At 42.5% G+C, this 23,812-nt stretch overlaps 3 protein-coding genes across 5 annotated transcripts in view; 2 read left to right on the forward strand and 1 right to left on the reverse strand.

Annotated features, from left to right (window-relative positions):
* The window catches only part of NUP210L (nucleoporin 210 like), a 97,522-nt gene extending 87,142 nt beyond the window's left edge, over positions 1-10,380 (forward strand). The window contains exons 35-40 of one of the 2 annotated variants that reach the window (XM_055584197.1): positions 961-1,107; positions 5,670-5,920; positions 6,433-6,637; positions 9,497-9,601; positions 10,118-10,189; positions 10,280-10,380. In XM_055584197.1, coding sequence (XP_055440172.1) covers positions 961-1,107; positions 5,670-5,920; positions 6,433-6,637; positions 9,497-9,601; positions 10,118-10,189; positions 10,280-10,380 — 881 coding nt within the window. The remainder of the gene's footprint in view (positions 1-960; positions 1,108-5,669; positions 5,921-6,432; positions 6,638-9,496; positions 9,602-10,117; positions 10,190-10,279) is intronic. The other variant, XM_055584198.1, reaches the window with a different exon arrangement.
* A 415-nt stretch (positions 10,381-10,795) lies between these two features.
* Positions 10,796-23,812, reverse strand: part of RPS27 (ribosomal protein S27) — a 103,685-nt gene continuing 90,668 nt past the window's right edge. Inside the window, exons 2-5 of the mRNA XM_055584221.1 lie at positions 12,251-12,290; positions 11,829-11,937; positions 11,164-11,274; positions 10,796-10,881 (exon numbers count right to left, since the gene is read on the reverse strand). Of these exons, the coding sequence (XP_055440196.1) occupies positions 10,853-10,881; positions 11,164-11,274; positions 11,829-11,937; positions 12,251-12,256 (255 nt within the window). The 5' untranslated portion in view covers positions 12,257-12,290 and the 3' untranslated portion in view covers positions 10,796-10,852. The remainder of the gene's footprint in view (positions 10,882-11,163; positions 11,275-11,828; positions 11,938-12,250; positions 12,291-23,812) is intronic.
* RAB13 (RAB13, member RAS oncogene family) lies at positions 12,416-21,986 on the forward strand. 2 transcript variants are annotated; one of them, XM_055584218.1, is made up of 9 exons: positions 12,468-12,486; positions 16,889-17,141; positions 18,465-18,525; positions 19,367-19,427; positions 19,660-19,737; positions 19,843-19,932; positions 20,054-20,119; positions 20,217-20,270; positions 20,443-21,977. In XM_055584218.1, exons 2-9 carry the CDS (start codon positions 17,018-17,020, stop codon positions 20,518-20,520), a joined length of 612 nt encoding a protein of 203 aa, XP_055440193.1. In that variant the 5' UTR covers positions 12,468-12,486; positions 16,889-17,017; the 3' UTR covers positions 20,521-21,977. The 2 variants fall into 2 exon arrangements, with proteins under 2 accessions (XP_055440194.1, XP_055440193.1); XM_055584219.1 differs by lacking the exon at positions 16,889-17,141 and having other exon boundaries at positions 12,416-12,486; positions 20,443-21,986.

Genomic DNA, 23,812 nt, shown 5'->3' on the forward strand with positions numbered 1-23,812 from the left:
GAGTTGTAACCACTGGACCACCAGTGAAGTCCCTCTAATTGCCCGTTCTGTCCTTCAATTTTTAAGCACTTAATATATTTTCATTTCACAGTAGATACTTAATCTTATAAATACAATCTAAATATGTATGTATAAATAAGAGTATTTGATCTTTAAAATTCTTCAGGTTCTTTTACAAAGTATTAACTGTTTCTTCATAACATATTATCTCATTGTTATCTACCTTATTAAATTTTACAAAGAGATTGCATTTTTTTCCTTGCAGAATCTTTCTAAAACCACAACTTATGAAACTTCATGTAACAGTTCCTTTGATATTGCTGATAGTCTCCAAAAGATGAGAATGATCACTGGACTGCTGGCAGTTGAGAAGGAGCTTTAGCAAACCGAGACCATTAAGAAACTGTGCAAGGGAAAATCTTGTTACCAAGACACGGGTTTCTAGTTAATTTAAAATTGCAGCTGACCCAACCTTGGTGCCAGTTGATTTCTTGCCAGCTGCGTGGCTCCTGTTTAAGGCACCACTTGTAATGAAGTTCTGGAGATCTTTGACTTGACGCATACTACAATCATTTATAGAAAACAAATCTTCCTAGATATAAAAGCTACCTCCCAAGTGTAGCATTTTATTTCTAATAACTGCCCAATTTCTCTGTAATCTTATTCCCATTAATGAATTCCAAAAACTTCTGAAAGAGAACACCAGTGATATTATTAATAATATAAACTCCATTATAGTCACAGACTAGCAGATGCAAGAGTCTTACACTCTCCTTTCGCCTTGATTGTGCTAAGACCTAACAGAGTTGGCAAGTAGACAGCTGTAGCAATTAAAACAGAGCTGACCCTTCTTTCTTATTTTTTAAATTCCAAACTTCCTCTATATATAATATATATATGTTTCCCCTTTTACAAATTCCTCTTAGTGACAAAGCTATTTACCTCTTTTCTGGTCTCTAGGATCCTGCACCCCAAATCAGGCTTTGGCCATTACAACACTTCTTCCAGAGACTCTTATGCTGTGCCATGTACAGTTCAGTAATACTTTACTAGACATTCCAGCAAGTAAAGTCTTTCATATCCATTCAGATTTCAGCATGGAAAAAGGTGGGTTCCACCAGTTGAATCTGGTTTCCCCCTTGTTTTCATATTTGTACCAATGTCACTTTATTGGTTTACATTTCTGCTTTCTAGTTTTATCTACTGTGTAACTATGGCATTTTTCTCACTCAGCATTTTTGTTCTATCCATTCAACAAACTTTTAACATGTATCTATAATATGCTATGCTTTACCATTATAACTTACTACTTTCTCCTTTGTTAGCCTGTTATCTTTGTGAGGGCTTGGATTATGTCTCGTACATCTTTTGTTCCCAACTAGTAGCACAATGTTTGAATGCTGTTGAACTGAAGGATATTATGAGCAGAACAGCATTAACAAGTGGAAAGAAAAAATAGGCATGACTTTGGGAGGACATTAAATAAATCAACTGATCTAAAATAAGACAGTCCATGCCAAATATAAGTAGGTAGTGCTATATCATGGGAGAGCTTTTACTCCAAGGTCAGACAGTAATGAGTGGTAATGAGAAACCACTGACGGAAGGTTAATTCCGGTAAACTGTTGAACACCAAATAGAATGACTGGTACCAGGATGGGCACTGGAGATAGAGGAGCAAGACAAGGCTTTTAAATCTTACTAGAACCACCATCTCAATCTCAAAAATGACAGAATGATCTGTTTGTTTCCAAGGCAAACCATTTAATATCACACTAATCCAAGTCTATGCCCCAACCAGTAATGATGAAGAAGCTGAAGTTGAACGGTTCTATGAAGACCTACAAGACCTTCTAGAACTAACACCCAAAAAAAGATGTTCTCTTCATTATAGGGGACTGGAATGCAAAAGTAGGAAGTCAAGAGCTACCTGGAATAACAGGCAAATTGGCCTTGGAGTACAAAATGAAGCAGGTCAAAGGCTAACAGAGTTTTGCCAAGAGAACCCACTGGTCATAGCAAACACCCTCTTCCAACAACACAAGAGAAAACTCTACACAAGGACATCACCAGATGGTCAATACCTAAATCAGATTGATTATGTTCTTTGCAGCTAAAGATGGAGAAGCTCTATATAGTCAGCAAAAACAAGACTGGGAGCTGACTGTGGCTCAGATCATGAACTCCTTATTGCCAAATTCAGACTTAAATTGAAGAAAGTAGGGAAAACCACTAGACCATTCAGGTATGACCTAAATCAAATCCCTTACGATTATACAATGGGTGTGACAAATAGATTCAAGGGATTAGATCTGATAGAGTGCGTGAAGAACTATTGGGCGGAGGTTCGTGACATTGTACAGGAGGCAGTAATCAAGACCATCCCCAAGAAAAAGAAATGGAAAAAGGCAAAAATGGTTGTCTGACTAGGCCTGACAAATAGCTGAGAAAAGAAGAGAAGCTAAAGGCAAAGGAGGAAGGGAAAGATATACCCATTTGAATGCAGAGTTCCAAAGAATAGCAAGGAGAGATAAGAAAGCCTTCCTTGGTGATCAATGCAAAGAAATAGAGGAAACAATAGAATGGGAAAGACTAGAGATCTCTTCAAGAAAATTAGAGAAATGCCAAGGGAACATTTCATGCAAAGATGAGCACAATAAAGGACAGAAATGGTATGCACCTAACAGAAGCAGAAGATATTAAGAAGAGGTGTCATGAATACACAGAACTATACAAAAAAGATCTTTATGACCCAGAAAATCACAACGGTGTGGTCACTCACCTAGATCCAGACATCCTGGAATATGAAGCCAAGTGGGCCTTAGGAAGCATCACTACAAACAAAGCTAGTGGAGGTGATGGAATTCCAGTTGACCTATTTCAAATCCTAAAAGACGATGCTGTGAAAGTGCTGCACTCAGTAAACCAGCAAATCTGGAAAACTCAGCAGTGGCCACTGCTAGAACAGGTCAGTTTTCATTCCAATCCCAAAGAAAGGCAATGCCAAAGAATGTTCTAACTACCACACAATTGCACTCATCTCACAATGCTAGCAAAGTAATGCTCAAAGTTTTCCAAGCCAGGCTTCAACAGTACGTGAACCATGAACTTCCAGGTGTTCAAGCTGGATTTAGAAAAGGCAGAGGAACCAGAGATCAAATTGCCAACATCTATTGGATCATCGAAAAAGCAAGAAAGTTCCAGAAAAACATTTACTTTTGCTTTATCAACTACGCCAAAGCCTTTGACTGTGTGGATCACAACAAACTGTGGAAAATTTTTCAAGAGATGGGAATACCAGACCACCTGATCTGCCTCCTGAGAAATCTGTATGCAGGTCAAGAAGCAACAGTTAGAACAAGAGACTGGTTCCAAATTGGGAAAGGAGTACATCAAGGCTGTATATTGTCACCCTGCTTATTTAACTTATATGCAGAGTACATCATACAAAATGCCAGGCTGGATAAAGCACAAACTGGAATCAAGATTGCTGGGAGAAATATCAGTAACCTCTGACATGCAGATGACACCACCCTTATGGCAGAAAGCGAAGAAGAACTAAAGAGCCTCTTGATGAAAGTGAAAGAGGAGAGTGAAAAAGTTGGCTGAAAACTCAACATTCAGAAAACTAAGATCATAGCATCTGGTCCCATCACTTCATGGCAAATAGATGGAGGAACAATGGAAACAGTGAGAGACTTTATTTATTTTGCATGGTTAGTGTTTTATTCTTTGAAGAATGGCTCTGAAACATCACAGTACATCAGGTTGAAAGGACAAGTTTAAAATAGTTTCATAAGGATATAACATATGTACTGCCTGTTCACTCTACGAAATCTTGATCATAGAGCTTATGATACACTTAGTTAGCAGTAGCACCCAGGTTTTCCAAATAGTCATCATTTCTCTCTTGTTTGCATAGACTTCTTCTCATTAGCTGCCTTCTGCTTTTGTTGCATGATCTCAGAGTCCCTCTGCTTCTTCTGAGAGGTAGTCAGGCTATTCTCTTTTTTTCCCTTACTAATTTCCTGAGATTTCTTCATGTTTTCTGGCTGTCAAGTTCTTGTTGAATTCCATGGGCCATGATGACAACTGGACCAAGCCAGGAAGAGGGCAACTCGGAAAAGGAACGACTTCCTCACACTCTCAGCCACTGTCCCCATCCGTTGATCTGGAAGACTGAGCCCCTGCGGGCCCCCTGACGGGATTTGCCTATCGAGACTTTATTTTGGGGGGCTCCAAAATGATTGCAGATGGTGACTGCAGCCATGAAATTAAGAGATGCTTGCTCCTTGGAAGAAAAGCTATGACCAACCTAGATAGCATATTAAAAAGCAGAGACATTACTTTGCCAACAAAGGTCCGTGTAGTCAAGGCTATGGTTTTACCAGTAGTCATGTACGGATGTGAGAGTTGGACCATAAAGAAAGCTGAGTGCCGAAGAATTGATGCTTTTGAACTGTGGTGTTGGGGAAGACTCTTGAGAGTCCCTTGGACTGCAAAGACATCTATCCGTTCAATCTAAAAGGAAATCAGTCCTGAATATACATTGGAAGGACTGATGCAGAAGCTGAAATTCCAACACTTTGGCCACCTGATGCAAAGAACCGACTCATTGGAAAAGACCCTGATGCTGGGAAAGATTGAAGGAGGGAGAAGGGAACAACAGAGGATAAGATGGTTGGAAGGCATCACCGACATGATGGACATGAGTTTGAGTAGGCTCCGGGAGTTGGTGATGGACAGGGAAGCCTGGCATGCTGCAGTCCTTGGGGTCGCAGAGAGTTGGACGTGACTGAGCAACTGAACAGAACTAAGAACTACACAGGCTGATTAATTATACACATGGGATGCTAGATGACAGAGAGAAAGGAGTATTTGTATCAAACCTGGGTGTTAGGGGTCAGGTTTTATAGGAAAAGTAACCTCTAGAAGGATGACCATGACTGAGGTAGATGTGAAGAGAACAGGACATTCCAGGCAATACAGAGCCCTGGAAAAGTTTTCAAAACTAAGTTTAAAGTATATACTGGCAGTACACAAAATGGATAAGAAGAATGGAAGGTAAGGAGACTAGCAAATGCAATTTGCATTGCAGTGATCCAAGCATGAATTGACAAGTTTAGGCCAGAGTAACAGAAATACTAACAGAGGTGTCAGATATGAGATATTTCAAAGGATGAGTTAGCAAGATTTGGATATAGGAATGAAAGAAAGGGTGTCAAAAGACAACCAACGTTCATGGGTAACTAGAAAAACAGCATTATTAACAGAAATAAGGCCATCAAGAGGTGGTTTGATACAGAAGTGATTAAACATGTTCAAAGCTTGCCTTTCTTCCACAAACCCTTTACTGATCTCATGAACTCTGACTACTTTATCCTATATCCCCTTAATTTCCACTTGTATTACGTTATTTAATATCGCCTGACATGCTGACTAACCAGTAATGGCATCCTTACCTTAAGTTCAATTATGGGTTCCCTTGGACTGTTTCATCTTTGGTAAACTCCTCCATAGAGGCCAACAGTATGCTAATAGCGAATACTCAAATCTGAGTTCATTTCCTTTTGAATTTTTGCATGTTAATATTTTTCCTTCCTATCCTAATCCAATTGACTAAATAGGGCCTCTGAACCTTCCTGCTCAGTTTTTCCTCTTTTCTTCAGGGGTTTATGTCTGCCTAATCAAGGTTCGACCCCAGTCAGAGGAGCTGCTCCAGGTCCTGAGCACCGCTGACACCTCAGTCTATGGTTGGGCCACACTTGTCAGTGAGCGTAGCAAGAATGGAACGCAAAGAATCCTCATTCCTTTCATCCCAGCCTTTTACATCAACCAGTCAGAATTGGTTCTTAGCCACAAAAAAGACGTCGGGGAGCTAAGAGTACTGGGAGTGGATAGAGTTCTTGAGAAGCTAGAGGTATGTTAAGGACTGAAGCAAAACAGATCAGGGTTTTGAAAATGAGATTTTTCATTCTCAGTCCAGGGTAAAGGAATAGATACTGAATGACTTGATAAAATTAACCACAGGAAATTCCTAAAACAGAAAATCTGTCCACTTTATAATGCCATGGGGGCTCCCAGAGTCCAAAATCTGTCGTAAGCATTGTCTGGAAGATTAATACAAATGCATGTATATATATGCATTATATATATATATGTGTGTGTGTGTATATGTGTGTATATATATATATACACACACACACACCACCAATGCTATCCTGAGAGTTTTAGAATGCTAAAAACTTTTGAAGGCTATATTATTCTCACACAGATGGTTTTCTTCCCCTACCCTTCAATATGTCTGTGTGAAAAAGTGACTTGTCAGCTAGCTAACTAGAAATCCAGATGTCTTATTGTATATGATTGGAATGTATTGACACAAAACTGACTTTTCTTCTTTCAAACAAGTTCCATTTTCTTTTCTCTAAGGTGTTCCCCAGCTCCCCAGTTCTAATGGTCTCTGGCCATAGGCATTCTTCACTCACACCTGGCCTGGCCATCTACCACATAAGAGTAGTCAACTTCACATCGCTCCAGCAGATGGCATCACCTGTTTTCATCAACATTTCCTGTGTGCTCACCAGTCAAAGTGAGGCTGTACGAGTGAGAGCTATGAAAGCTAAGTCTGGTGCAGGTGAGCATGGGGGTGACTATTTTTAATCTAGAGGCAAAAAGACTGAATGTATTACAATTTAGTTTAGAATTTAATTAATGGGAAACATTCAGCCACTTGATCAAGATTATTCAGACTAGCTGGGACATGGATCTTTATTCTCGGAGCCTACCCTATAACCTTCAGGTAGCCTTCTTAAAACTTGTTTAGTCGCTGTCCCAGGCTCCCAGTCAGTGTCCCAGGCTCCTCTGTCCATGGGATTCTCCAGGTAAGGATACTGGAGTGGGTTGCCATCTCCTTCTCTAGGGGTCTCCTGCTTGGCAGGTGGATTTTTTTTTTACCACTGAGACACCAGGAGATTCAGGTTGGATCCCTGGGTCAGGAAGAGCCCCTGGAGGAAGAAGTGGCAGCCCACTCTAGTTATTCTTGCCTGGAAAACCCCATGGAGAGAGAGGAGCCTGGCGGTCCCCAGTCCATGAGGTTGCAGAGTCAAACACAACTCAGTGACCAAGCATGAATGCAGTTTAACCTGCATTTACCAGCCTCAAAAGTATACTTCTTGCCTTGTTTTAAGCCCTTTGATAAATGTTTGATTTAATCCAAAAGTATTTAGCAAATCTTTGTGCATCAATGAGTAAATGGTAGTAATCCTAGAAGCAAGACTTAGCTCTGACAAATCCTGATTCTACCTTTACCCAGTTCAGAAACAATGCCAAGTTTGGGTGAGATGGTAACAGTTACGGAAAGAGGTGTTAGAAGTTTCTTCCCAGGTGGCTCCGTAGTAAAGATTAGGATTTAATCCCTGGGTTGGGAAGATCCCCTGGAGGAAATGGCAACCCACTACAGTATTCTCGCCTGGAGAATATAGGAGTGAATTAGGCTGAACCTTAGTACATCTGACGGGAGAAAGGTTTTGGCTTCTGTGAGTATCCAATTTGTATGAGTCAGTAAATATTTTAAGCATATTTATATGTATTTTAATTCTCATTCTAAAGGGTTTCCTAAAACTCTTTAAGAGATGTTTTCCCCTTTAAAGAGTTGAAATTGGGATGTTCAGGATCCTACCACTAGAGAATGTTCAACCCCAATCTGCGCTGTGAGAGCAGTTTTTAAACTGAGTTCATGGATCTCTATAAAGGTTCTCAGAATTCAAGGTGTCCATGCCCTGAATGGGAAAAAACAAAATTACATCAAAATTACAGTAGTTATCAGACCTAAAAATGTATCTTTATTACTAGACCACACATACTCCTGTATTACAATAAGGCCTTTTAACATTTTGCTGTGTATTATAAAATTTCAATTGGTTTCCTTTATTTCTACATTTTTTGCATTGAAAAACAATGAGTTGGGGTACATTGACTTCACCAGACTGCCAAAGTTACCCATGGCAAAAAAAAAAAAAAAAAAGCTAAGAATCACCTGGGTGCTCATTGGAAGGACTGATGCTAAAGCTGAAACTCCAGTACTTTGGCCACCTCATGTGAAGAGTTGACTCATTGGAAAAGACCCTGATGCCGGGAGGGATTAGGGGCAGGAGGAGAAGGGGACGACAGAGGATGAGATGGCTGGATGGCATCACTGACTCGATGGACCTGAGTCTGAGTGAACTCCGGGAGTTGGTGATGGACAGGGAGGCCTGGCATGCTGCGATTCGTGGGGTTGCAAAGAGTCGGACACGACTGAGCGACTGAAGAATCACCAAGTTCTTAAGTGATGGGGGCACAAACTAACAGTACACTGCTATTTTTGCTACAAATATGCAACCCAATCTTAAGCTCACTCATACAAGCATGATACCTACTTGCAGAAACAAGTACGTATTTAAAACAGGGCCCAATTAAGACAGGAATTAGTTCAATGTAGACACAACAAAGGGGTGTCCTAATATACCTCTTGATTTATTTGGACTTCCAGTGTTGGGACCAGATCAGGGACTGGAGATTTTAGTATGTTGTTTTGTTTAGTCACTAAGTCATGTCCAACTCTTTTGTGACCCCGTGGACTGTTGCCTGCTAGGCTCCGCTCCTCTGCCAATGGGATTTCTCAGCCAAGAATACTGGAGGGGGTGGCCATGCCCTCCTCCAGGAGATCTTCCCAACACAGGGATCAAGCCCAGGTTTCCAGGCATTGAAGATTCTTTACCATCTGAGCCACCAGTGAAGCCCCCCCATTTTTTTTAGTACAAGCAACCTCAAATTATTCTTCAGAGTAAAGCAGTTTAACAGTGTGAAGTTGTTCAACAGTTGTGAACAGAGTTTAGAGAGAGGTTAAGAGCAGTTAAGAGCCCAGAGGTAGAGGGCCTATACAAGGGTTGCAGAACAGGAACTATGTATAAGGGCCTGGTGACAGTTTATCTGGAATGGCAATTTGGTGAGGCAGGAAGAGTTCATTTCGACACTGAAGAATTCGAAATAACCAAGAGAAAGTATGCTTCAAAAGACATGTCTTAACTTTTATTGAGGACAAATTTATATACAAATCATGTTCCCTAGAAATGATAGCTGAATAAAAAAGGACAAGTGGCTTCTGGGTCATTGTTTCAGGTTGGAGGGATTACAAGTTGAAGGATGTTACTTGGAGTTAAAATACACAGGAGAGGTAACAGGCATTTTACAGTGGCAGAGAATTTAAACATTCTTTTGGAAGCTGAAAAGGCTCAAGAATTGTAGTTTATTATGTTAGTGATAAAAAGCCAAAAAGGTAGAGGCACCAAGTACAGTTCACCCCTTTTTCTCTGGTAAGAAACAAGAAGAATTTCCTAGAGGGCTAAGTTTTGAGTGCTTCAGGTAGATATCTCAGAAGCATACAATTTTTAAATGCAACATCTGTCCTGTATATATTTAAAAAACTATCTTCTTTTATTCCGCCAATGCGTAGATCAATGTGACGGTTCAGGTGTTCTCCAGAAGTTTGCAGGTTCTTACCAGAGTCTCCTCTTTACCCTCTTTGTGATGCTGGCATCAACAGCTTTCCTCTTTCTAGGTAAGGAGTCCTTATATTCAGCACCGTAGAATTTAGACTTGGAAACTGCCTTCATTTCACAAACTAAATGAGGATGAAAATTAGCTGTTTATATCACATCTAATTTGGGACATGCAATTGAAACTGACTTAGCCTCCCTACCCTTAGTCTCCTGGTGGACCAAAGATCCTGCCCAATTTACTGAGAAGCAATAAACTGCATGCAGCAAACAGCTACCACTCAGAAGTGGAAATCACTGCTAAACTTTAGATTATACCTAGTTTTGCTCAAATACATAGCAATAGATGATTCAAGCAACGTAACACATACTATTATCTACACGTACATTTCCCATCTTTCAGCCGTAAGTTGAATACCTCTGAAAATCACTGAATAAAAACTTCCCGTTAAGTATACAGTGTTATTTAATTTGAAGCATTACTTTTTTATAGCAATACTTAAGAACGGACTTGACCCTTAAGGCCTTCCTCCAGTGAGAACAGATCTCCTTGTTGACATCTCTTATTCTTTTTCCAGCATACAATGCATTCCTAAACAAGATGCAGACAGTTCCAGTTGTTTACGTGCCAACTCTAGGTACACAGTCAGGTAAAGAATCACTATCTGTTATCTCCGAAAAACTCAGGTACCACCCTCATTCACCTCTATTCATCCTTCTTTTATTTCCTTTCCTCTTAGGTTCTTACACATCCACACGTTCTCCCCCTCCACTCATGAGTCCACAACCCCCACCAGCCCAGAATCGGCTACAGCACTGGCTGTGGAGTGTAAGACACTAACCTCTGCTGGGACAAGTCTTTAACTATAGGGGACTGGAGATTTCTAGCTCCAGATCAGCAGCAACCTCTACACTCACACACCTCCAAACAAGGCTTCTGAGAACTGTAAATAAAGCATCCTAAGCTGTTTTATATTAAAGTGGCGTGCTGGATTGTGTTTTAAATATCAATTGTCAGTTCTTAATTCTAAGAAAACATAAAAGTGAAATGAAATACCCCATTTACATACTATTCCAGTTTTTAATCAAGCTCTGCAGATTTACTCCATGAACCTAGGGATAGCAATGTCCCAAATGGACTTTTTAAGTTCTTGGCCACTTACTTGCCCCAAATGACTCTAGAATCCACTCTTCTGGTTGCCCCTGAATACGTGAGGTAGGAACCTCCTAGCAGTAAAACAAGACAGTAAACAGGATGTATCCAAAACGTGTTTATTGGGATGGTTTCCCGTTCATCTTGACACAGGGTACTTTTAGTGCTGCTTCCGTCTGAAAGAGCATCCTGCCCAAAAAAAAAAAAAAAAAAAGTTCCAAAGGTTAACTGATAGCAGCCTACTTACCCTACCTGAACCCCACAAAATGCCTCTAACCCATAGGAAACCTACATTTGTATTTTCTTCAACTCTTTAAGCTTCTACCTAGTCACTAGACATGAGATTCAGCTCATATGAAGCCCTTTTACCACCCAGCTTTAGACAGTAGCATTTTAAGATGAATGTTTCCCGATTATGCATTTGGTAGACATAACACAAAAAAGTATAAAAATTACATTAAACCATTTTACCTTCTGTAAGCCTTGCTTTTCCTCCTGTAGGCTGGCAGAGGACAGTAGAGCAGCCAACACACAAGACTACTGTTTGTGCATGGCTAAAGACGGTGGTGATTTTATAGCATCCTGGGGGGAAAACATCAAGGAGTTACCCTTTTTCCCCCCAAACCTTTCTTCACTTAAACATATGATGTCATGCATTAACTGTAAAACAAGTATGCTATGAAAATTCTTGGGATTTACTTTCCTAATCTAAACTTGATTATCTGGCTCTAGGTATACATCAAAGTCAACTCAAAAGCAACCTCGACCATGTGCCCCAACCTATGGATTTTGAGTAATCAACATCATCCAAAAAATTATTCAAAAGTCAAAGAGAAAAAATCCTGTACTTGGTGAGGAGACATGCTCAGTAACTGGTCAACATATCCACCCCTTTGCCGCCAGGAACAAGTACATAAATTACCACAGAACCCAAACATTATCATTCCAGTGTTTCCCAACACAAACGCTGTGGTATACAGAGTTTTGAAAGGGAATCTCTCTGGATCACTCCTCCTAAAGTGCAAAATTTTACTCATCTCTAACATTCAAATTTGAATACATTAGGGCTTCACGGATACCTTTTTTCAACTCGTGGGATTCAGTGCTTTCCCCACTACTACATGTTATCTCCTCACCTGGGCATTTTACATCCATGAAATAGGAATTGGGGCTCTGCACCAGGCGCTTCTTCTTGTGTTTCCTCTTCTCCTCTTCTGGAGAGGGATGAAGAAGATCCTTTGCGAGCTAACAGAGGCAGAAATGTAGAGATTTAGAAACCAATGGTGAACATGGATGATCGAAAACAGCCCCCACTGCCACACAACGGGGAGAGCTCTCCCCTTGTCGCCCCTGGTGTCTGCGCAGCTGGGCCGCCATCTTATTGCCTCTCCGCTCCCGTCCAAGCACGGGTCCCAGCTGGCCTCTGCGGCCCCTGTAGTTAACTTGTCCTGGGAAGTGCGGATGGCAAATGAGGGCCCTCTGTGATCCCAAATCAGCGTGAGAGCAGCGTGCAGACAGAAGAACGAGATCTCCACGGAAACCTAGCCGAAGAACTCACAGGCATGTTCTCGTGAGGAGGTCGTCACCGCCGGAAAGGGGCGGAAGCGGAAATCCTGATCCTTAAATTCGCCGTCCCGCAGGAAATGACGTTAGGGCCTATCGCCGCCATGTTGAGAAGGTCCTCTCACGGGCTTGGGCGATGGGGCGAGGTGGGGGCTGCCATTGTGGGAAGGTCTCTAAATGACAGGGCTCAGATGAGTCGCCATGTTAAGAGAGGGAGCTTGGTATCTTAAGGTCAGTGTCTGGTCTCCGTCAAGGGGTAAATAGACATTTTTAATATTTCGCGCTACACTTTAACAACAGGAACTGCTTAGGAAAACAGAGTCATGTCTGTGACTTGTTAAATTTCTTTACTATTTTTCAATTGGTTTAGTTTCCCCATTTTTAACAATTCAGTAATGTAAATATAAAAAAAGCAAGTTCTCATCTTTTCCGCACTTTCAGCCTATTTCTAGGACTAACCGTTGTTAATTTTATTCTCTCCTTTCCATCTTTCTCTGTAATAATTATCACATCACTCACTTCTGTATTGTTCTGACTGCTTTGAATGCTAATCTTCACAACTCTGTCTTTACATTCCCACATCCTTTCCGCCACATTTTCATCAGAACTGCCTTTCCAAGATTTGTAATCTTGGCATCACTGAAACTCTGGACAGGTAATGAAAAGAAAGAAGACCAAATCATTATCTTCTACAGTAACGATCAAAGGGTTAAAATGTCCGTTTGTCATAAAGGAGGAGCAAAAATGACTCAAATGGTATATGATCAGATCAGATCAGATCAGTCGCTCAGTCGTGTCCGACTCTTTGCGACCCCATGAATTGCAGCACGCCAGGCCTCCCTGTCCAACACCAACACCCGGAGTTCACTCAGACTCACGTCCATCCAGTCAGTGATGCCATCCAGCCAACTCATCCTCTGTCATCCCCTTCTCCTCCTGCCCCCAATCCCTCCCAGCATCAGAGTCTTTTCCAATGAGTCAACTCTTCGCATGAGGTGGCCAAAGTACTGGAGTTTCAGCTTCAGCATCATTCCTTCCAAAGAAATCCCAGGGCTGATCTCCTTCAGAATGGACTGGTTGGATCTCCTTGCAGTCCAAGGGACTCTCAAGAGTCTTCTCCAACACCACAGTTCAAAAGCATCAATTCTTCGGCGCTCAGCTTTCTTCACAGTCCAACTCTCACATCCATACATGACCACAGGAAAAACCATAGCCTTGACTAGACTGACCTTTGTTGGCAAAGTAATGTCTCTGCTTTTGAATATGCTATCTAGGTTGGTCATAACTTTCCTTCCAAGGAGTAAGCGTCTTTTAATTTCATGACTGCAGTCACCATCTGTAGTGATTTTGGAGCCCAGAAAAATAAAGTCTGACACTGTTTCCACTGTTTCCCCATCTATTTCCCATGAAGTGGTGGGACCGGATGCCATGATCTTCGTTTTCTGAATGTTGAGCTTTAAGCCAGCTTTTTCACTCTCCACTTTCACTTTAATCAAGAGGCTTTTGAGTTCCTCTTCACTTTCTGCCATAAGGGTGGTGTCATCTGCATATCTGAGATTATTGATATTTCTCCCAGAAATCTTGATTCCAGCTTGTGTTTCTTCCAGTCCAGCGTTTCTCATGATGTACTCTGCATAGAAGTTAAATAAACAGGGTGACAATATACAGCCTTGACGTACTCCTTTTCCTATTTGGAACCAGTCTGTTGTTCCATGTCCAGTTCTAACTGTTGCTTCCTGACCTGCATACAAATTTCTCAAGAGGCAGATCAGGTGGTCTGGTATTCCCATCTCTTGAAGAATTTTCCATAGTTTATTGTGATCCACACAGTCAAAGGCTTTGGCATAGTCAATAAAGCAGAAATAGATGTTTTTCTGGAACTCTCTTGCTTTTTTCATGATCCAGCGGATGTTGCCAATTTGATCTCTGGTTCCTCTGCCTTTTCTAAAACCAGCTTGACCATCAGGAAGTTCATGGTTCACATATTGCTGAAGCCTGGCTTGGAGAATTTTGAGCATTACTTTACTAGCGTGTGAGATGAGTGCAATTGTGCAGTAGTTTGAGCATTCTTTGGCAATGAGGACCTGGTTAATTCCAAAGGAATAGAATGGGATAAGGGATGTGAGTTCTTGTCAAGGATACGCTGGTAAACGTTTAACCATTGACTTTATGGAGGGGAGCCCTGATTTGTTGTCTTTGCTAATTTCAGTGGAGGAAATACCTTGGCCAGTTTCAGACTATCAGTGTTACATCATTAAACACGGATTTGGAAAGCGCAGTCTGTTTTCATGAGCCAGTAATAATTGGTTCCAGCACACTACTGTTGTTGTTCAGCTGCTCAGTCATGTCTGACTCTTTGCAACCCCATGGACTGCAGCAGGCCAGGCTTCCATGTCCTTCACTATCCCAGAGCTGGCTCAAACTCATGTCCATTGAGTCAGTGATGCCATCCAACCATCTCACCCTCTGTTGGCCCTGCCCGTCTCTGCCTGCCTTCAGTCTTTCCCAGCATCAGGGTCTTTTCCAATGAGTCCACTCTTTGCATCAGGTGGCCAAAGTATTGGAGCTTCAGCATCAGTCCTTCCAATGAATATTCAGGGTTGATTTCCTTTAGGATTGACTGGTCTGATCTTGCTGTCCAAGGGACAACTCTCAAGAGTCTTCTCCAGCACCACAGTTCAAAAGCATCAATTCTTCATCTCTCAGCCTTCTGTATGGTGAGAAAAACCTCTGAGGAAGTGACATGTTCCCAGGTGGCTCAGTAGTAAAGGATCCAGCTGCCAATGCAGTGGATGCAGTTTCAATCCCTGTGTCGGGAAGATCTCCTGGAAGAGGAAACAGCAACTCACTCTGATATTCTTGCCTGGGAAATCCCATGGACAGATGAGCCTGGCAGGCTACAGTCCATGGGGTCACAAAGAGTGGGACACAACTGAGTGAGTGTGCACGCGCACACCGAAAGACAAGAAATTAAACAAGCAGCAATCTGGGAGAACTGCATTCTAGGTTGAGGCAAGAGCTTGTGAATACAAAACCAGAGACCAGGAAAAGCCTACCATAATTGACGGGGGTAAAGGCATTACTGCAGAAGCTCTGAGAGCTAGTGGGAGAGTACTGTGGAGATGAGGTTCCAGGGAAAGCAGGTATACAGCAGCATAAGTGACCTGGGTTCAATCCCTGGGTCAGGAAGATCTCCTGGAGAAGGAAATGGCAACCCACTCTTCCCATTCTTGCCTGGAAAATCCCGTGGACAGAGGAGCCTTGCGGGCTACAGTCCATGGGGTCGCAAAAGAGTCAGACATGGAAAAAAAAAAAATCAGACACAACTTAGCAACTAAACAACAGCAGCAATTTAGAGAGGTGAAAAAGAATAGTCTATTGCTGGGGATGAAAAGTCCAGATTCAGACAAAATAAGATGAAATGAAAAAGAACTAATAGGCTTTTATCAGACAAATCCATGAAAATTGAAGAATAATTTAAAGCACTAGTGAGAGATGGTTTGGCCATCAGGGAGAAGTAGAGAATACTCACGTTTTGTAATACAACTTGGAGACATAATGGGTGGTGAGATAAAAGATAGAAGAGGATTGAATAGTTGTGTTTGAGAGGGGCAAACATTGGCACAGAGTATGACAAGGATAACTGAAGTGACAAAAGATGCCTTTTCATTACCAGTGCACTATGTTTATAGAAGGGCTGCTCTACTGATCTGCTATTAGAAAAGCAGATATTTTGAATATTTTTTCCAAAGCAAAGATAAATTTGGTTTTGTGTAGCCATGTTCTCCATATTTCAGCTTTCTGGTTGCCCAGGCTACACATTCACAGTCTATTCATTAGTGTGTTAGGAGTACTGCCTCCGGAGACTGTGTTAAAAGATCCACATCTCATCAAGAGAATGACACCAGACATGTATAGTCTCAATCTCTGTCTTCCTAAGCTGGCCTGTCAGAGAATTCATACACAGGTTCCCAGAAGGAAGACTGTTCAAGATGAAGCTCCAGAATGTATCTAGGTGAACGGTGTGTGGGCTTGGAGACTGGGAGAGGGAGTGTGTGGAGCTGATTCTATAGTATAATTTTGGAGCTGATTCTATAGTATAATTAATTTTAATTTTCACTCTGTTCCACCAGGGGGCAGACTGACTCAACAAATAGCCACCAACTTCAGCCATCCCGCTTTTTTCAAAAGGAGTTGGGATTCTAAAACTAAGGGCTTGGAAAAGTAACACCAGAATTCTAGAACTGCCCCAGAAGGATTCTATTTTTCTTGAGTACCCCTTTCAAAAATCAGTCCCCAATTTTTGCCAACTCCTGTGTTATCCCGGCCTTCGCCCTTATTTCCCTAAACTTTCCTTTTCCCCAAATTCCTCTAAAATTCCTCTTCCCCTGGTCATTCTGATTAAACCTTCACTTCACCCCAGCCTCTCTGGCTTCTGACTGGAAGAGCGAAGTCAAAAGAGGGGGATGATAGTAAGCAAAAAACTGTTCAAAATGGCTAGGGAGACAGGCCAGCATTGGCTGGGAAGGGAAGGCCAGAGAGCAGGAGGCTGGGCTGGCCGAGGAGGCCAGCTGAAAGGGATGGGCGGGCACGGGGTGTGGCCCGGAGGAGTGCCGCCTCTCCTCTTTCCCAGAGCCTGAGCGGAGAGGGAGGAAAACTTCCTGGCCGGGGCTCCGGGCCCGCTCCCTTTGCCAGCCCTCCAGTCCCGCCTACCGGTGCCCTTCGCTTCCCCACCCCTCTCCCGGCACCCCCAGTGTCCGCCATGGCCAAAGCCTACGACCACCTCTTCAAGTTGCTGCTGATCGGGGACTCAGGGGTGGGCAAGACTTGTCTGATCATTCGCTTTGCAGAGGACAACTTCAACAACACTTACATCTCCACCATCGGTGAGCCCACTGGCCATATCCTAGATCCCCAACTACCCCATACCCTCGTTCCTAGGCTCTTGGATTACTAGTGGCCCGCATTAGAGTCAGGCTTCTGGACTCCAGTCCCTCAGCCTCTCTCTCTCAGACCCATCCCCTTTGTATGTCTCAGGATGGTACCCAAACCTCTAACCTCTCTGAGACCTCCAGATTACTCCTCAGCTGTGCCTGCGCCAACCCCTATTTTCTTGGGACCACCTGTCTTCCTTGTCCCCACAAATTCACATGAACCCATGTCTGCTTCCCTCTCAGCTCCTCTTTCCCCACCCTCATCCACCTAGAACTCTTGATCCATTCTCCACATTTCCTGTATCCCCCTTTCCCTGATCATCTGTCTCCCAATTTTGCCAGCCTCTTTCTGTCCCAACTGAGTTATAGACTCTCCCACTGCATTCCCACCTTACCATCTACTTTCCAGTTTCTCTGCCCCTCAACTTATTAGGGGTTTGGGGAGGGTGCCACAGAGGGGGCTGAGTGTGCCAGAGAGTGGCCCAAGGACTGGGATCATGAATATGCAGTCAGCCTGCTAAGGAAGGTGGGACTGAGGGGACTTTTGGGGTCTCTGAGTCAGTCTGGTGACTCAGCCTCCTCCCTGGAGCTCCTCACTGGCTTGGGGGAGGTACACAAGTTTCCACTAAAAACAAACATTGTCTCCCCTCCTCCCCCTCATTGTTCTTAACCTCCTCTGGCCTGGGTAGTAAGACCAGGAGAGTCTCAAGACAATTCTGGTTAGAAAGTGGAGGGGAAAATATCCCTTTCTCATATTTCAGTCTCAGGGGAATCTTGTTTAGACTCAAATTTTCTTGTTTCCAAGCCTGGCATACTATTAATCTGCATGGACTGGTATCAGCTTCCTTTTTCCTTGCTCTTCACCCTGTAGGTCAGGAGGCTATGTGGGAGAATGGAGAGTAGAGGGTTCTAAGACAACAGAAGGGAGAAGGAATTAGAAAGAAATATTTGGGGGGAGACAGATTGAATTGAGAGAGTTGTCAGCTGGCATGGCTGAGTGGACCCAAGAAGTGCCTTAAAGGCCTTCAGCCTCCTTGCAGAGTTTTCATCATCTTCTTTCCCACAAAGTCTGTAAGATCTAAGTCAGAACAATACGCCTGCTATACAAGTACAGCTTTGAGAAAATCCCCGTAGTTTTGTACTTCCTGCGAGACTGCTCCCCAAGTGCCTTCCCTGCAGAATCTCTGCGCTGCTCCATTCCTGTCCCTCTCGCCACACACTTGCACATGCACATACATATGTGTCTGGATTTCAGTGTTCCCTCTCCACCCCTAGGAATTGATTTCAAGATCCGCACTGTGGATATAGAGGGGAAAAAGATCAAACTGCAGGTCTGGTGAGTGAATCCCCCAGGACTTCGAAACCAGACTTACTCATTTATTTCCTATAACCTATAGTTTCTCTTTAGTTTCATTTCTCTTCCTTTCCCATCGCTCCTTCGAGTACATTTTCTAATCCATTTCTGTCACCTCATTCATATGTCCTTTCATCTCTCTCTCTGCTCACTCAACTATTTTCAACTTTGTTGTAATTCTGTTGCCTGTCCTGGACCCAGAGACTCCTCTGAACTTGGCAACTGTCTAGTTAGCTCAACTGTCTACTGAGCTATAATATGGATACAAGCTCTCAACAGTTAAATAGCAAGTAGCAAAATTAAGACTTGACTCTCTGTCCAGTGGAGAGCCCTTAAAGCCAAGAGTAGAGGTTTGACCTGACTACCCTGAGGAAACTGGAGAACCTGAGGGTTTCAAGTGGTAAGAAGCTTAATGGAGACATTATGATATAATAGACAAGAAGAGAATGTGGTTCAATCCTGTTGTTACAGAATGACCTTCATTAGTTATTTCTTCTCTCTAAATCTGTTTCCTCATTTGTAAAGTAGAGGCAGTAAAACATGTCTCACAAGGATAGAGTGATTAGGTAAAATGACATAAATAAAATGATATATACACAGTGCTTGGCACAAGGTAAACAATAAAACAGACCTATTTCTTCAGCCTTTACCTTTGCTCAGTATCAGCCCAACAGTCTCTTATCCCTTTTTCCCTTTATTGTTTTCCTGACTCTGTTTAACACTCCTTGTTGCAAAAGCTAAATTCTTAGGGGATGGGAGTAGAATTCTCTCTTTGGAGACCTCTTACCTCTATCTCACCCCATGAAATATTCTACCCCTTCAGGGACACAGCTGGCCAAGAGCGATTCAAGACAATAACTACTGCCTATTACCGTGGAGCAATGGTATGAAGCATATTTCTGGACAAGGGATGATGCAATAGAATGTACAACTACAGAGGGATAGGAGTTGGGGCAGAGAAAAATGGGGAGGGGCATAGTGTGGATTGCAGAGGGCCCCATATGGCCTAGTGATTAGTCTTGTGGATAGAATTTACAGGGTCACTTAGAGGGCAGTGGGAAGCCTGAAGAGGGGAATATTGTACAAGGCTCCATTGTGAACTCTGCCATTCCCCAGGGCATTATCCTAGTATATGACATCACAGATGAGAAATCCTTCGAGAATATTCAGAACTGGATGAAGAGCATCAAAGAGGTGAGGACAGTTCCAGAGAGGTGGGGGAATTGGGTAGAACCTAGAGGATGGAGGAGACTGTGAAAATGAGCTGGACCCAGCTTCTGCTCTTATCTTTGCTCCCAGAATGCCTCGGCTGGGGTAGAGCGCCTCTTACTGGGCAACAAGTGTGACATGGAGGCCAAGAGGAAGGTGCAGAAGGAGCAGGCTGATAAGGTAAGAGCTGGTTGGGCAATGTTCCAGAACTGGGCCAGGAGGGCCAAGGGGAGGCTGGATTGCAGAGGACTTGGCCACTGCCCTCTGTCCAGCTCCCCTCTTACCACTTCCTCCCATGCAGTTGGCTCGGGAGCATGGAATCCGATTTTTTGAGACAAGTGCTAAATCCAGTATGAATGTAGATGAGGTGAGACACACCCCATCCTTCACCCCCAAAGAGTATTGGAAGACAGACTTATGCTCCCCTTCAACCTATCCTGACCAATCTTGCCTTTCCCCGTTAGGCTTTCAGTTCCCTGGCACGGGACATCTTACTCAAGTCAGGAGGCCGGAGATTGGTGAGTTGGTTGTGCTGGGCTAAGTACAGGTGGGTGTGTGAGAGTGTGTGTGTGTTAGGGGTAAAAACTGATGAAGGGAACAATGCTAATACTGCCTGTGAGGGTGGATCTCCTTCAGTTTATGGCCCCAGCCAGCCATTCTCACCCTGATCCCTGTACCTTCTCCCTCTAGAAAAACAACAACAAGCCCCCCAGTACTGACCTGAAAACTTGTGACAAGAAGAATACCAACAAGTGCTCCTTGGCCTGACGACTCCTTTCTGCCTCTCCACCCTACGCCTAGAAACTGAATCTGAGGAAGGCAGGGCTGAGGGGCTGGCAGGGGAGAAATAGCAAATGGGGCTTGGAGGGGTAGAGAAGGGTAGATGGTAGAAGAATGGGGAGAATATGGAGAAGAAAAAAAGGAAGGAGAGAGAAGGAAAGAGAAAATGAAAGGAAGCAGGATAGAGCAGGAAGGAGAGGCAAGAAAAAGGAAAAGAATTGGGAAGGTGGAAGAAGGTGAGAAGGAAGTAGGAAGAGAGGGAGGAGGAAAGGAAGATAGATGGTCCTAGGCCTCAGACCTTCTTTGGGTTTCCAGGGCAAATATAAATGTAAATAAATAGTTGATTTATTGTTACTGGATCAGGCTTTAGGGTCCTGAGAGAGGCTGGCTCAGTACCACCCTCTGAAGGTTTGGTCCTATGCTGTCACTCCGCATGGGCTTTCTCAGTATTAAAGGCCACCATTTGCACAAATGTTCCTGGTTTGGGTAACTTTTGTCATTGTTGGAATCGCTCTCTACTCATAAACCTAATTCTTGTCTCTCTGAGGTGGCTGGTCTGCCTGAATCTGGCTGTGTTCCTGTGATGCCTAGTCTACAGGTCTCAGACCTTCCCCGGCTGTTTAATTGATGAGGGAGACAAGGAGCAGAGATTCTCTGAAATTAAAAGTCTGTACATCCTCTTTCCAATATGGGATTTAGAGGATCCTTGCAGGCAGAGTCTTGTCCAGGAGATTCTAAAAGAGAAGGACTCTTTCCTGGGCCTCCCCAGGAGAGTGATAACCCTAGCCTCAGAGAAACAGGAGAACCAGTATTTTTTATTCATTGATTTCTGCAAGCATCTTTGATTCTGCCAAAAATCCCTTTAAGAAAGTAGTAAGTATTATTACCTGCTCTGATAGAAGAAGAAAATGAGACAGAAAAAAGGTTCATATAGTCATAAATATTTATTGAGCATCTACTCTGTGCCAAGCACAGTGGTCAAGGTAAAATAACCTCTGGGTGGTACTTAAAGGAAGAGGGACAAGTAAAATTGAACAAAAACAGCCCCTAACAACTGAATAACAAAGAAGCAAAACTACTGATGTGCAAAAGAACCATGAACAAAAAACTTAGGCTTGAGTTCCCTTAAGTATACATAGACCCTATTTGTTCTTCAAAGTATTTTTTTTAGTTTCCAATATTTTTAAAAAATATTGTCTTCTAAATAGCATTTGCACTGTACAAATGCTTATTCAGAAAAAAAAATTGAACAAATAGATTTTATAACTATATGGTTTTGTAGAATTTGCATTTTAATTAGTATTTCTATAGTTCTCTAAATATGTTCCATAAATTTATGCTTATACCAACATTATATAAATATGCTCTTTTCAGCACTATTTTTTTTATATTTTAAATCTTTGAAAAAGAAAAGACATGTTTTGATTTACATCTGTTTGATTAGTAAATTTGCAATTTCTTTTTAAATTTTAAATTAATTTTTTAATTGAAGGATAATTGCTTTACAGAATTGTGTTGGTTTCTGCCAAACATTGGCATGAATCAGCCATAGGTATACATATGTCCCCTCCCTCTTGAACCTCCCTCCCGTCTCCCTCCCCATCCCATCCCTCTAGGTTGTTACAGAGCCCCAGTTTGAGTTCCCTGAGTCATACAGCAAATTCCCATTGGCTGTCTATTTTACATATGGTAATTTACGTTTCCATGTTACTCTCTCCATATATCCCACCCTCTCTTTCCTACCTTCCTCCCAGCACCACCCCCTGCCCCCACCCCACTGTGTCTATAAGTCTGTTTTCTATGTCTGTGTCTCTGTTGCTGCCCTGCAAATAATTTCATCAGTACCATCTTTCTAGATTCCATATATATGCATTAGTATATGGTATTTTTATCCTTCTGACTTACTTCACTCTGTACAATAGGCTCTAGGTTCATCCACCTCATAGAACTGACTCAAAAGTGTTCCTTTTATAACTAAGTAATATTCCATTGTATGTATGTACCACAGCTTCTTTATCCATTCATCTGTCCATGGACATCTAGGTTGCTTCCATCTTCTAGCTATTGTAAATAGTGCTGCAATGAATTCACAGTATTTTTTTAAACAGCAAAATTATCTCACAGACTTGATCTTTGATCAAGATGATGAAAATATCAGGTTTGGTTTAGACAAAGTACCACTAGAAGTTTTACTCAAGGATATGATTGATGTTCAAGGCATTTAAAACATCCCCAAGCCTGCAGTGGAGAAGTGGATAGCACAACCCTGGAGTCCTCAGCAACGTCTTTTTGTGTGCTGCTGTTTCTGCTGGTAAAGACAACACTCAGAAAAAAGTCTGACAGTGCCAGGAGAAGGACTAAGAAAATAATTTGGTACATGAATTAAGTATCTAAGCTTCAATGGGGTAATAATCCTTATTATCTGTGGCTTGTGTTTGAATTCTGTACTCAACTGCCCAGCTAGTTTAATTCACTCAAGAGATGAGGAAAGACTTGCATTTTGTGAGTCCCAGGAAGAAGACTGGCCTCTTTCTCGTACCCAATAGTGGATATTTTAAAATCCAGTTTCAGCATACAGACCCTATTCAGTTGCTTGGTACAACTAGTGGGACTGAGTAAGGAGTAACAGAATGCTATGTTTTGACCAAAACTTATCACAGCTAAAAAATACTGAGGGGAAAAACCCCATACCCTACTTTCTATCACATAGAACTATTGACAAATAATATACAGACAAATAGTAACCTAAAGGAACAAATTAATAGTTACAAGCAAAATTAAAACTCAGCCCTCACCAGGGTATTGTTTTCTCATCTCCCACCCAATGATCTTTCCAGTCTGTTAGTTCTTGTCCTTAAGCAGTCAGATTTCAGTCTGATGGGAAGACAGAATTTATGGGACATAGCACCAGATATACTGTTTGTTTGTTTTTTTGGCTGTGCTGTCTTCATTGTTGTGCGCAGGCTTTCTCTAGTTGTGGCAAGTAGAGGCTACTCTTCGTTGCGGTGCACAGGCTTCTCACTGAGGTGGTTTCTCTTGTGGAGGGGCACAGGGTTCAGGCCCACAGACTCAGCAGTTGCAGCATGCAGGCTTTAGAGCACTTGGGCTTCAGTAGTTGCAGAGTGTTGTGTGGTAGTTGTGGCTCATGGGATTAGTTGCCCTGAGGCATGTGGAATCTTCCAGGATCAGGGATTGAACCTGTGTCCCCTGCATCAGCAGGTGGATTCTTATTCATTGGACCATCATGAGTCCACACCACACATAATGTTAATTTCCAAAA

This window comes from Bubalus kerabau, chromosome 6, assembly GCF_029407905.1.
Source record: "Bubalus kerabau isolate K-KA32 ecotype Philippines breed swamp buffalo chromosome 6, PCC_UOA_SB_1v2, whole genome shotgun sequence".
NCBI classification, from domain to species: Eukaryota; Metazoa; Chordata; class Mammalia; order Artiodactyla; family Bovidae; genus Bubalus; species Bubalus kerabau.